At 34.9% G+C, this 14,358-nt stretch overlaps 1 protein-coding gene across 3 annotated transcripts in view; it reads right to left on the reverse strand.

Moving 5' to 3' along the window:
- Nucleotides 1–12,406, reverse strand: part of cdh31 (cadherin 31) — a 14,831-nt gene extending 2,425 nt beyond the window's left edge. Inside the window, exons 1-14 of one of the 3 annotated variants that reach the window (XM_083550174.1) lie at nucleotides 12,319–12,406; nucleotides 6,101–6,163; nucleotides 5,696–6,000; nucleotides 5,336–5,450; nucleotides 3,379–3,632; nucleotides 2,793–2,930; nucleotides 2,559–2,714; nucleotides 2,257–2,401; nucleotides 1,949–2,121; nucleotides 1,337–1,465; nucleotides 1,068–1,253; nucleotides 736–980; nucleotides 495–637; nucleotides 185–409 (exon numbers count right to left, since the gene is read on the reverse strand). In XM_083550174.1, the coding sequence (XP_083406300.1) occupies nucleotides 185–409; nucleotides 495–637; nucleotides 736–980; nucleotides 1,068–1,253; nucleotides 1,337–1,465; nucleotides 1,949–2,121; nucleotides 2,257–2,401; nucleotides 2,559–2,714; nucleotides 2,793–2,930; nucleotides 3,379–3,632; nucleotides 5,336–5,450; nucleotides 5,696–5,746 (1,960 nt within the window). In that variant the 5' untranslated portion in view covers nucleotides 5,747–6,000; nucleotides 6,101–6,163; nucleotides 12,319–12,406. Of the gene's footprint in view, nucleotides 1–184; nucleotides 410–494; nucleotides 638–735; nucleotides 981–1,067; nucleotides 1,254–1,336; nucleotides 1,466–1,948; nucleotides 2,122–2,256; nucleotides 2,402–2,558; nucleotides 2,715–2,792; nucleotides 2,931–3,378; nucleotides 3,633–5,335; nucleotides 5,451–5,695; nucleotides 6,001–6,093; nucleotides 6,164–6,301; nucleotides 6,479–12,318 lie in introns of those variants that run through there. The other 2 variants (XM_083550173.1, XM_083550175.1) reach the window with 2 other exon arrangements.
- Nucleotides 12,407–14,358: the final 1,952 nt, after the last annotated feature.

A 14,358-nucleotide genomic window follows, 5' to 3' on the forward strand; every position in this document is an offset into this window, starting at 1 on the left:
TTACATGTTTCTGATCATCAAGCAAATTTAATTACACAAAGAGAACCAGAGTAAATCCAAAACAGCTAATAGCACAATATTCGGAAACAGCATCTGAAAGTTTCTCCCAGAGTCTCTATAGAGGTTCACAAAAATATGGATTTTCTTGGGTTTCATAAAAAATTATTAAATAGAAAAAACCTACTAGAATCATTCATCCTAGCGGTCCAATTGTTTTTGCTTTCTCCTTGCAGCTCAACACTAAAAGGAGCTCCAAACTCAGGCCCATCCTTATCAGTCACCGACAGGTACACTGGAGGCGTCTCCTTATTACATAACGTGAAGGCCCTCTCTGCAATTACTGGCGCGTTATCATTTACATCCACCAACTCGATTACAAGGGTACCAGTACCAGTTGCTGGAACTTCATCTGCAAAAACACACGCAAAATACTCATTAGGAAACCAAAAATAAAAAATTGAGGATGTGGTGGGAGTGGATGTGGGTGTTTTTACCGTTATCAATAGCTAGAATTAGAGCTCTGTATTTGCCATCTTTCACAAAATGAGATTCCCGGTCCATGGGACTCTTGACTTTAATTAGTCCAGTGTCTTTATTAACATTCAGATATCCAGCAGGATCGGTGCCTATACGATAGCTGAAACACACCATTGTAATAATATATTACTATCCAAGCTCCTGAGAGAAACCCATACAAATATCCAACATGAAGGTCTGAACCGAGAAAGCACATACGTCACGATCTGCTTCTTCGTGACGTCCGGATCGGTGGCAGTGTACACGGTCAGTTCGCCATCCACTGGTGTATTTTCGGGTTTAGATATGAACTTCTCTGGCGGGTCAAACACTGGAGCCTCGTTCACGTCGACCACGTTCACGATGACCGTGGCAGTTGAGGTAAGCAAAGGTTTGGCAAACGGAACCGTGTTTTCTACAGCCACCACCAGCGTGTATTTGTTGTTTTTCTCATAGTCCAATGCCTGTGAAATAATGTACAAATTACAATTAAAACATTACGATTATTATTGAAGACCGCTGATGGCACTTAATTTAAATGTGTGTGGTACCTTGGCGGTTGTAATGATGCCTTCTTGTTTGTTTGGTCCTGTGGCAATAGAGAAAAATCCACCTGTGTTACCACTGACGAATTTAAACGTTGCTGCCCAGGCATCAGACTGTGCCTCATCTTCGTCAGTCACTGGCATTTTCACTACCAAAGCGTCCACTTTATCCTCTGGGACAGACACAGTGTACTGGAAAAACAAAATCATGCATTTATAAAAGTAAAAAATGTAACTAAACACAAAATTAAACACGTAACCAGTCATTTCCTTACCAAGTTTTGCTCAAATTGAGGTGCGTTGTCGTTGCTGTCTGTTACGGTAATAACAGCTTTTCCGCTAACTGGGCGACCATCCCCCCGCATATCTGCTGCTAGAATCTCCAGAGTGTATTGAGGATAATTCTAAAAGATAAAAGGTTCAATAAAAAGTTGAGACTAGTTTTGTAATGTGGCAACAGATGGCAGCACGAGGCTGCACGCAGTCACAGGGAGCACTGACCTTCATAAGTCAGTGTGCCAAAAGACAGTTCTGTTCATAAAGCAAGTTGGAACAAAGAGCAGACGTGAAACGTCTTGTAAACTGGACCAATCTGCCACAGACGTTTGACATGATTCAGCAAGTTTACGGCGATGTTGCAACTAAATTTCTGTGTTATCAGAATTAATTTAGACAAATTTTGTTTACTCGGCACCCAAAAGTTTAAATGATTCCAATAAGATTTCAACTCTACAAATAATGGTTTACACTGTATTAGTAGAGATAAAATTCTGCTGAAGAATTATTTAATAAATAATCCATCTTGCTTGATCAGAAATTTCTACCAGTCAGCCTAGTGACCGCGAGGCTGGATGTAAATATAGAAAGAGAGAAATCTGTGCCTGTACCTCTCTGTCAAGACCATCAGCATTCACTCGAATCGCCCCAGTGATGGGGTTGACTGCAAACATGGTTGGATTTGGCTCTGCTGGAAGCTGACTGATGATGGAGTACCGGATATCGGAGTTGTCGTTGTTCGGCTCGTCTGCATCGGTGGCATTGACCGTCATGAACTCAAATCCTTTGATAGGAGAGCAAGAAGACCTCATGATTAAGTGAAGTTGTAGACTATACAGCCAAAAGAATGTGGACACCCAACCATGATATTCATATGGACTGAGATTATAGATAGCGTTAGAAAGGTTTTATAAATTACCTATTTTTGAAGCTTCTGGTACACTTCCAATAAATGGATTTCGGGTAAAGACAGGAGAGTTATCATTCTGGTCGATTACCTCGACTATAACCTCCATTTCGGGTTCTTGAATGCCATCAGAAACGGACCTGGCATGTGCTTGCAGCTGGAGTCAACAAGAACAAAAACATGGTAAATTACCAAAATCCTCAAAAAACAATATTACTGTACACTAATCTCTTCTGTGAGCAACTTCCTCAGAGTAGTACAACGTTTAACCAAACTTAACCACTTAACACATTACCAAAGGGAAAATGTCTCACCACATATTTATCTCTCTCTTCTCTGTCTAGAGGCTTTGACACAAGAAGCATTCCAGTGTATTTGTCTATTGTGAAAAGTCCCACTGGAGGCTGGTTTGCTCCTTCACCTGTGATTTCATACACCATCGTTGTTTCTTTGGCATGGCTGGACTTAATCTGGGCACAAGATGTGACAACTTGTTATAAAATAAGACAAAAAAAAATTCTCACAAATTATAGATCAGCTGTACATACCTGCACCATCGCCTTAGGGAAAGGGCCTCGGTCATTCTCTGAGATTTTGATGGGAGGAATCACCCACTCTCTCTTTCTCCTCCGCAACCCACTTGCTTTTGGAAACTCCATATACAAGAGATCTGAAGTGGGTTCAGGCTATAGAAAGATAAAAAATAAATATTAGTGTCAACCTAAAAGCATTCTCTACTAGTCCAGCTGTTACATACACCAGCTTTAATTATTGTTTTTCCCCCCGTTTGTAGGAGAAATTATTCGAAAAGTTTTGTAAAAACACTTTGAACAGATACAAAAGTTCTATACATTCAAAATGAAATCATGTCAGACCTTCTCATACCTTTAATGCAATACAGCTCCCAACAAAAACAATCCAAAACAATCATGTGCTGTTGTAAAACACTGCGATATGTTTTATTAAAACATGCTTAAGTAATGTAATTTCATTTTGGACTAAGTCTCACCCAAGAAAGCAAGAAAACACATCCAAACAAATGACTGGAGACAAATTAGACAGTTCAAAACATTTCAGCGATAAAGTAGTTCTGAAATTTGGCCAGCAGAGGTCAGGCTACAGAAGAGTGTGTACCTGCACAGGCTTAATTGCCACATCGTCTTTCAGCAGGCTATGATGTTGGCCAGCTTGACGCAGATGTTCCACGCTCACCAACGTAGTGTGTTTCTTTCCGTTGGAGTCCCAAGCATTGACAGAGAACATCTTATGGCCGTCATGAAGAGTGATCGATCTCTTCAGCTTCACGGTGCCATCCGTAGCTACGTGAAACCGCTTATCGGAGGAGTCGAAGACTGTCTGCGTTCTTCCATTGCATTCATTAAAAACAACTGAACGGGAAACAAGAGAGAATAAAATGCTATTATTTATACATCAAAATAAAATGTCCTCAGACTGGAGACAAATTCTGAAACCTTGGGGAATCTTGTCTGAAACACTGGATCTACAAACTGTATCCTTTAAAGTAGTTATGAGTTTCAAGCAGGACATTAAAACAGGAAAACAAAACCTGAGCAACACAATCAGTCTTTGTCTAAACCTCAGTAAAACAAAACCACAGGATAATGTTTACATTATAAAACAGGATTTGATGGGGACTCTATAGGACAAGGCAGAGATCAACACATTAAGTATTAAGAGCAACCAGAAAGTTCTGTAATGAGGATGTGTTGAACTAAATTAATAAAATAACAAAAAAAAAATAAATAAATGCTATCAGGAAGGCACCTAAACAAGACACGGATGTGGGAGAGTTTGGGGGATTTCGTCATGACCATAATCGAAAATAATAAAACCAGCAGTTCATACCAATGGTTTTCAAAGTGGGGTCCAGGGACGACAGAGGTTCAAAGAATCACCAGGAATTTATTTATATTAAATTACAGTATCAAAAATCTCAAAATCAGTAAAACTTGTGTATAGTTTGTTATCAACCTGATTATAAAGATTCTACTTAAATTGTCAATTGAATCAAATGGTTTGATAGACTTAAACAGCTCATATCTAGGATTCGTTAACTTGGACCTGATACATTCTGTGGGTGAAAAATTCAGGATTATTGTTCCCCTTTAAATGATACTCATGATATTTCATAAATAAGATTTAGATACACACATTATATATAAAAAAGAACTACAGATCTCCATGATGGTCAGCAAGCGTCCACTTAAAGTAAAATCAATTTCAAGCCTAAACATGAGATTAAAGCGGTTTCGATATGAGGAAGAAGTCATTTGAGACTGAAAAATAAAAAATAATTAAAGCAACCTCAGTGGAAAGCACCTAAACATATCTGCTCAGGTTTGATCACCATAAGCTTTCAGAAAGAAAGAAAAGGGAAAAAAAAAAAAAAAAAAAAAGTCCTCACCTGGTCATGTTCTAGCTTGTATATCACACCCAGAGAAACTGGCTGAATCACCCAAGCACACATTAACATCCAAATCACTACAGAAGCACTTGATCTATTCTAATACAAATCGAGTAGCACCTTGAAGGAGCCTGGTGTTTTCAGGTAATTTAGGGGAAAACTATTCTTATTCAAGCTGAACAGTAGGAACGAGCAGCTGGGTGTTTCGACTCATTATAAACTGGGAACGGAATGCAAGCACACGGAGTTCACAAGCAAGGATACAGTCCTTATCACACAAAAACAGCTCAGAGCTCTTCTCAAGGTAAAAAATACAGTCACTACAACCCATTTATCTCAAATCAAGTGGCCTTCAAGCATGAAACCGAGCAAACTTGTAGACATACTCTACAAGTAAAACAGGTCTACTCACTCCAACCAGTAACTCGGATTACACAAATGTTACACCAATCAATGTGTTTTTTAAAACAAACTACAATTAAATATAAAGAAAATACCCAAATATAACTTAATGAAGGTTTCTGATTATACTTTTGAGGGACATGTAGTCAAGAAAGACTTTGCTCTTAATTATTATTAAGTTAGAAACTAACTACAATTATATCATACAAACTAAATGTACGAACATTTTTTTAAATAATAATTAAATTAGAATGTAAATGTTACCTGTGCCGAGTCTCGTGCCCCTGTGCAGGTGTTCTCTGTGAACTCTAAAGAGGAAAAGATCAGACGCAAAGCCTGGAGAACATGGCGTCGATTCTCCAGATCCACAGCAAAGCACCTTTAATAGAGGGGAAAAACGATCGCGTTTGGTTTGTTTCTTTTGAAATCTTTTTTTTCTTTAATTAGTTTAGGAGAGAAAACGAGGAACAAAATCATATGCCGAGTCGCTTTTCAGAACTTCTTGGACAGATTGGAGGATGAAAAAGCGACAATTTCGAATAAAAGCTTAAATGGCATGAGGCCAAGAGAAAAAAACATACAGATAAGGACAAAAAATACGAAAATGCACATAGAAGTATCTACCTGGAGTAAAAGGAACACAACTCCCAAACGTAGGTCCCATTTAGACTCCATTCGTGGTCGAGAAGAAAAAATAGTGAAGGTAATCCTTTTAATCGGAGAGCCCGAAAACCGCGCTGCCTCCTGCCCCGAGATTATTATTTAAACTTGTCGGTGTCGATTTGAGGAAACGAGCTTCAGCAGGTAGTTTCGGCTGTGACGCGGCCGCAGCCAGGTGACCTCGCCCATCCGCCCGCGCGCTCCAAATATGGACACTACTGCCGTGTCAAAGCTCCGCCCCCAGCCAGGTGAACTCACCGAGAAAAACACTGCAAACAGGATCAAGTTTATCGCATAGGAACACGATTACATCAACTAATTATAATAACATGAATAATAATAATTATAAAAAGAAAAGCGACTCCAAACCTCTATCACGCGCTGCTCCTTTTCCAAGCTGGTCTATGGTTCGGGAAGTGTTAAGATTCTCACCTTTGTCGAAAAACAAACACGCACAAGGAAATGATCAGAGAAATGAATCATAATCAACCTTTAGACTACATGTCTGAATATGAGCACATTCAGACACCATGTGTGCGAGTGTGTGTGTGGAGATTAAAAAGTCACCACCTATTGCTGAAACCAGGTGCAGTGAATGTATACTTCACTTTGTGTGCAGATGTGTGTGCAAGTCAGGCTAAAAGAGGCCATGTGAAACATCTGCAGGCTGTAAGGTTCAGGGCTGGAAGAGGCGTCTACACATCATGATGTAAAATGCCTGCAGGGAGTCACTCTGCTGTACTGATCTGTGTGGTGTTTGTGTGTTTCATCACTTCTTTAATGAATCTTTATTTCTGATGTTTAACGAAAGACTGGTATTATTACAGGTTATACGTGTGTGTTTATTTATCTGTTAAATAAAATGAAGCTTTTCTTTGGAAGTTTAAAACTAACAGGAACAGGAGACGACTTTCCCAGCACATATATTAGACGCTCTTTACTTGGAGCTTATTAATGATTTCTTTTATTACTCATCACCTGCAATACAGACTGGTTTGACATGCATTAATAATGCAGCAGTATTTATGTGCTGCTTCCACTTCATAGTATTAAAGAAAAATCTATTACAGTATCTAGCTTAGTATTTAATAGTATAGATCTCCTAAATATGCATTTATGTATGTATATGTATGTACAGTATGTATGCATGTACAGTATATATGTATGTATGTATGTATGTATGTATGTATGTATGTATGTATGTATGTATAGTATGAATGTATGGTATGTATGTATGTATGTATGTATTTATGTACAGTATATATGTATGTATGTATGTATGTATGTATATTATAGTATGAATGTATGGTATGTATGTATGTATGTATGTATGTATGTATTTATGTACAGTATATATATATGTATGTATGTATATTATAGTATGAATGTATGGTATATATGTATGTATGTATGTATGTATGTATTTATGAACAGTATATATGTATGTATGTATGTATAGTATAGTATGAATGTATGGTATATATGTATGTATGTATGTATGTATGTATGTATGTATGTATGTATGGTATAGTATGAATGTATGGTATATATGTATGTATGTATGTATGTATGTATGTATGTATGTATTTATGTACAGTATATATGTATGTATGTATGTATGTATGTATGTATGTATGTATGTATGTATGTATGTATTTATGTACAGTATATATGTATGTATCTATGTATCTATGTATGTATGTATGTATGTATGTATGTATGTATTTATGTACAGTATATATGTATGTATCTATGTATGTATGTATGTATGTATGTATATTATAGTATGAATGTATGGTATATATGTATGTATGTATGTATGTATGTATGTATGTATGTATGTATGTATGTATATTATAGTATGAATGTATGGTATATATGTATGTATGTATGTATGTATGTATGTATGTATGTATGTATGTATGTATGTATATTATAGTATGAATGTATGGTATGTATGTATGTATGTATGTATGTATGTATGTATGTATGTATGTACAGTATATATGTATGTATGTATGTATGTATGTATGTATATTATAGTATGAATGTATGGTATATATATATATATATATATATATATATATATATATATATATATATATATATGTATGTATTTATGTACAGTATATATGTATGTATGTATGTATGTATGTATGTATGTATGTATGTATATTATAGTATGAATGTATGGTATATATGTATGTATGTATGTATGTATGTATGTATGTATGTATGTATGTATGTATGTATGTATTTATGTACAGTATATATGTATGTATGTATGTATGTATGTATGTATGTATGTATGTATGTATATTATAGTATGAATGTATGGTATATATATATATATATATGTATGTATGTATGTATGTATTTATGTACAGTATATATGTATGTATGTATTTATGTACAGTATATATGTATGTATGTATGTATGTATGTATGTATGTATGTATGTATGTATGTATATTATAGTATGAATGTATGGTATATATATATATATATATGTATGTATGTATGTATGTATGTATTTATGTACAGTATATATGTATGTATGTATGTATGTATAGTATAGTATGAATGTATGGTATATACAGTGGGTACGGAACGTATTCAGACCCCCTTAAATTTTTCACTCTTTGTTATATTGCAGCCATTTGCTAAAATAATTTAAGTTCATTCTTCTTCCTCATGAATGTACACACAGCTCCCCATATTGACAGAAAAACACAGAATTGTTGACATTGTTGCAGATTTATTAAAAAAGAAAAACTGAAATATCACATGGTCCTAAATATTCAGACCCTTTGCTGTGACACTCATATATTTAACTCAGGTGCTTTCCATTTCTTCTGATCATCCTTGAGATGGTTCTACACCTTCATTTGAGTCCAGCTGTGTTTGATTATACTGATTGGACTTGATTAGGAAAGCCACACACCTGTCTATATAAGACCTTCCAGATCACAATGCATGTCAGAGCAAATGAGAATCATGAGGTCAAAGGAACTGCCTGAAGAGCTCAGAGAGAGAATTGTGGCAAGGCACAGATCTGGCCAAGGTTACAAAAAGATTTCTGCTGCACTTAAGGTTCCTAAGTGCACAGTGGCCTCCATAATCCTCAAAAGGAAGACGTTTGGGACGACCAGAACCCTTCCTAGAGCTGGCCGTCCGGCCAAACTGAGCTATCGGGGGAGAAGAGCCTTGGTGAGAGAGGTAAAGAAGAACCCAAAGATCACTGTGGCTGAGCTCCAGAGATGCAGTCAGGAGATGGGAGAAAGTTGTAGAAAGTCAACCATCACTGCAGCCCTCCACCAGTCGGGGCTTTATGGCAGAGTGGCCCGACGGAAGCCTCTCCTCAGTGTAAGACACATGAAAGCCCGCATGGAGTTTGCTAAAAAACACCTGAAGGACTCCAAGATGGTGAGAAATAAGATTCTCTGGTCTGATGAGACCAAAATAGAACTTTTTGGCCTTAATTCTAAACGGTATGTGTGGAGAAAACCAGGCACTGCTCATCACCTGTCCAATACAGTCCCAACAGTGAAGCATGGTGGTGGCAGCATCATGCTGTGGGGGTGTTTTTCAGCTGCAGGGACAGGACGACTGGTTGCAATCGAGGGAAAGATGAATGCGGCCAAGTACAGGGATATCCTGGACAAAAACCTTCTCCAGAGTGCTCTGGACCTCAGACTGGGCCGAAGGTTTACCTTCCAACTAGACAATGACCCTAAGCACACAGCTAAAATAACGAAGGAGTGGCTTCACAACAACTCCGTGACTGTTCTTGAATGGCCCAGCCAGAGCCCTGACTTAAACCCAATTGAGCATCTCTGGAGAGACCTAAAAATGGCTGTCCACCAATGTTTACCATCCAACCTGACAGAACTGGAGAGGACCTGCAAGGAGGAATGGCAGAGGATCCCCAAATCCAGGTGTGAAAGACTTGTTGCATCTTTCCCAAAAAGACTCCTGGCTGTATTAGATCAAAAGGGGGCTTCTACTTAATTCTGAGCAAAGGGTCTGAATACTTAGGACCATGTGATATTTCAGTTTTTCTTTTTTAATAAATCTGCAACAATGTCAACAATTCTGTGTTTTTCTGTCAGTATAGGGTGCTGTGTGTACATTCATGAGGAAGAAGAATTAACTTAAATGATTTTAGCAAATGGCTGCAATATAACAAAGAGTGAAAAATTTAAGGGGGTCTGAATACTTTCCGTACCCACTGTATGTATGTATGTATGTATGTATTTATGTACAGTATATATGTATGTATGTATGTATGTATGTATGTATGTATAGTATAGTATGAATGTATGGTATATATGTATGTATGTATGTATGTATGTATGTATTTATGTACAGTATGTATGTATGTATGTATGTATGTATGTATGTATGTATGTATATTATAGTATGAATGTATGGTATATATATGTATGTATGTATGTATGTATGTATTTATGTATGTATGTATGTATAGTATAGTATGAATGTATGGTATATATGTATGTATGTATGTATTTATGTATGTATGTATGTATAGTATAGTATGAATGTATGGTATATATATGTATGTATGTATGTATGTATGTATTTATGTATGTATGTATGTATAGTATAGTATGAATGTATGGTATATATGTATGTATGTATGTATTTATGTACAGTATATATGTATTTATGTATGTATATTATAGTATGAATGTATGGCGTATATATGTATGTATGTATGTATTTATGTACAGTATATATGTATTTATGTATGTATATTATAGTATGAATGTATGGTATATATGTATGTATGTATGTATGTATTTATGTACAGTATATATGTATGTATGTATGTATGTATGTATATTATAGTATGAATGTATGGTATATATGTATGTATGTATATATGTATGTATGTACAGTATGTATGTATGTATGTATGTATGTATGTATGTATTTATGTACAGTATATATGTATGTATGTATAGTATAGTATGAATGTATGGTATATATGTATGTATGTATGTATGTATTTATGTACAGTATATATGTATTTATGTATGTATATTATAGTATGAATGTATGGTATATATGTATGTATGTATGTATGTATTTATGTACAGTATATATGTATGTATGTATGTATGTATGTATATTATAGTATGAATGTATGGTATATATGTATGTATGTATATATGTATGTATGTACAGTATATATGTATGTATGTATGTATGTATGTATGTATGTATTTATGTACAGTATATATGTATGTATGTATAGTATAGTATGAATGTATGGTATATATGTATGTATGTATGTATTTATGTACAGTATATATGTATTTATGTATAGTATTAATGTATGGTATGTATGCATGTGTGTACAGTATGTATAGTATGTATATATGCATGTATGTACAGTATGTATATATGCATGTATGTACAGTATGTATAGTATGCATGTATGTACAGTATGTATAGTATGTATATATGTATGTATGTATAGTATGTATATATGTATGTATGTATAGTATGTATATATGTATGTATGTATAGTATGTATATATGTATGTATGTATAGTATGTATATATGTATGTATGTATAGTATGTATATATGTATGTATGTATAGTATGTATATATGTATGTATGTACATGTGAATAAGTAGTCTACAATAACATTAACAGAAAACTGGACATGCATATAACTAATAACTAAACATAAACTAAAAAAAGTATGGAGCAGCATCAAGAGCAAATCATTTAGTTGGAAAAGCTCAGATCTGTACTCCCACACTCCTATTTTTATTTCTAATCTTATTATCAGATTCTTGATGAGCTGGATGAGGTGTGGCACAGGTGTGGTTTTGTTTTGTTTTTGGTGCAGGAGTGTGGTGGTACTGGAGCTTCATATATAAAAAAAATAAAAATTATATATATATATATATATATATATATATATATATATATATATATATATATATATATATATATTATAATTTTTATTTATTTTTTACTTATTAATGCATTGAAATAGGAAAAGAGGCTGAAATATAAAACCCATGAGAGGAACTGAAACCAAATATCATTATTATTATTATTCCTCCAGTCTGATCATGTGTTTTCAATGTGACCACACACACACACACACACACACGGAGCACTTATTATCAACACTAAAGAGAAAAGTAGGGCAAAACCTACAGTAAAATATAAAACATTAAATATTAATAAATCTCATAAATTAACACAGACCCCTAACCCCCCATCCCCCCCCCCCCGCTACGTCCGCCATATTGCTTTCTCTAGCTAGCTACTTTACCTCATTTGGCACATTTTCCAAAAAAAATCCGAATATTGCATATCTCGTTCGCTTTTTCGTTCAGCAAATAATTTTAACAGCGAATTTTGCTTCAAAATCACACAATCTGACCCGAATTTCACTTATTTTATGGCTAAGCTTAGCCGTGCTAGTTACATAATTTACCCTTACATACAGAAACGCTAAATTCTAAGTTCAAATTTTTTTATCTATTTTTCTTTAGTTCATATATAAAAACATATATAAAGTTATTTAAAACACTTTACTTTATTATAACATCAGTCAGCTTCGAAAGTGCTAAAAGTATTTATCTTTTTTTCTTCTTCTTAGCTGTTGCACCTGTAACCCAAATTTACCTCAGGGGAATTTTTCAGGGTTGCCAAGTCTGTACAAAACCCCTACCCACCCAAAAAAAAAAACCACATGGAGGACTGTGAAAGTATTTCAGGAAAATGTATAATAAAAACATGCCAAAGAAATTTTTGATATTTAGAAAACACACACACACACACACACACACACACACACATATATATATATATATATATGGTAGCAAATAAATAGTTTTATATTACATTCATGCAGCTGTGTATAAGAGTTATATGGAGAAAAGACATAGATTTACATAATCTCCAGTGAAACGAAATAAATTCAGTAAAACAAACAAACAAACAAAAAATGAAATAATAAAAGAAATCAATCAGTGTTCTAAAATATATGAAATATAAAAATTAAGTAAAATATTTTTTAAAAGGAACATAAAGACGCCTGTCATTAGTTTTTTAGAGGTTCGTGGAGATATGGGTTTATGAATTAAAATTGGTCGTTTTGGGCAATTAAAATGCAGCATGACGCTGCAGCAGCTCCTGGGTTTCCTCAGGGTACTTTGGTTTCCAACTCCAGACCATAAACATGGCAGCTGGTAGATTGACTGCCCCAACTTGCCCCTCAGTGTGGATGTGATCCATCCGGAATCGTCCTTGCTTTGTTCTCTTGACAGGTTTCATATTCGCTGTAAACCTGATTTGGATCATTTATTTCCTGAAGATGGATTTATGATCAAATTAAGAGAAATCTAAAAAAAATTAAATAAAAATGGTCACTTTCATCGTCATTTCTCATTTCATCTGCCAAATTCCAGACAAACTCTTTCTTGACCAAACCATCTATAATATCTTTATCTATGACTTGACTTGACTTGACTATAAACCTACAAGTGTATACAAGTAGACCAGGCATGATGTACTGTATATTGTCAGTGGAATAATATTCAACGGGAGGGGGGTCTAACGAGAGAATCCTTCCGGCTGCTGTGTAATGTAATGTAATCTCCTTTTGTCATTCTTCAAAAAAGTCCATGGTGCGTGTTAGTCTGTGTTATCGTATGAAATCTGAGAAATCTTTCTGAGTGCTACTTCAAAATGGCTTTCTTGTAAACGGCGTGACATCACACTGCATAGCCAGGACAGTTTCACTCTGATTATAAGAAATGTAGATAAGCTAAAATGTGTATTTTTTATAACTTTGGATGTGCAATAGTTAAATATAAAATGTTTTCCTGTGTAGGATTACACTCTTAAAAAGCAAATTTTCCAGTTGTGCACCTGATATAGTAACTAAATCATTCTGCTAGAATTCTCTATTCTTTTGGAAATAGTGTGCTTTTCAATGGAACGATGGAATGAATACTAACACACACAATGTACTTGGCTTTGCTAATTACCAGTCTCAAATTCCTCTGACCAACAGCAGGAAGAGACGAGGGAGGATTGGGTTAATCATTTGTTTGGATTTTGTGTATCTCTGGTTGTAGATTAGCCCCAGAGGACAAATACCCCAGTGGGGTTAAACAGTAGGTTTAAATAGTACGTTTGTGAGAACATGTGACCATGAGGAGGGATTGTGAACTGCATTTGCACAGTTTTCCCAGACTGAACCACAAGGTCAGTGAATAGATGCTGGGGATGAGATCTTTTACTTCAGAACTGACAATCATGTCTTGTTTTTTGTTGTTGATATATATATATATATATATATATATATATATATATATATATATATATATATATATATATATATATATATATATATATATCTCAGCTATGTCTGAAATATTTATCTGGAATTTTGATATAAAGTGAACCTTGGTTTGGTGCCTCTTTATCAACTTGGGATGTGTAAACATGGTTTGTGTGCCAGGGAGGAATCCTGGTTTTAGAGAACATGTTCTTTCAGTTAAGATTATTCCACTGAACTCCAGCAAAAGGCATATATACAAAAAAAAAACACACATAGTAATACATCGA

The sequence above is a fragment of the Silurus aristotelis genome (assembly GCF_946808225.1).
Source record: "Silurus aristotelis genome assembly, chromosome: 9".
Classification (NCBI taxonomy): Eukaryota; Metazoa; Chordata; class Actinopteri; order Siluriformes; family Siluridae; genus Silurus; species Silurus aristotelis.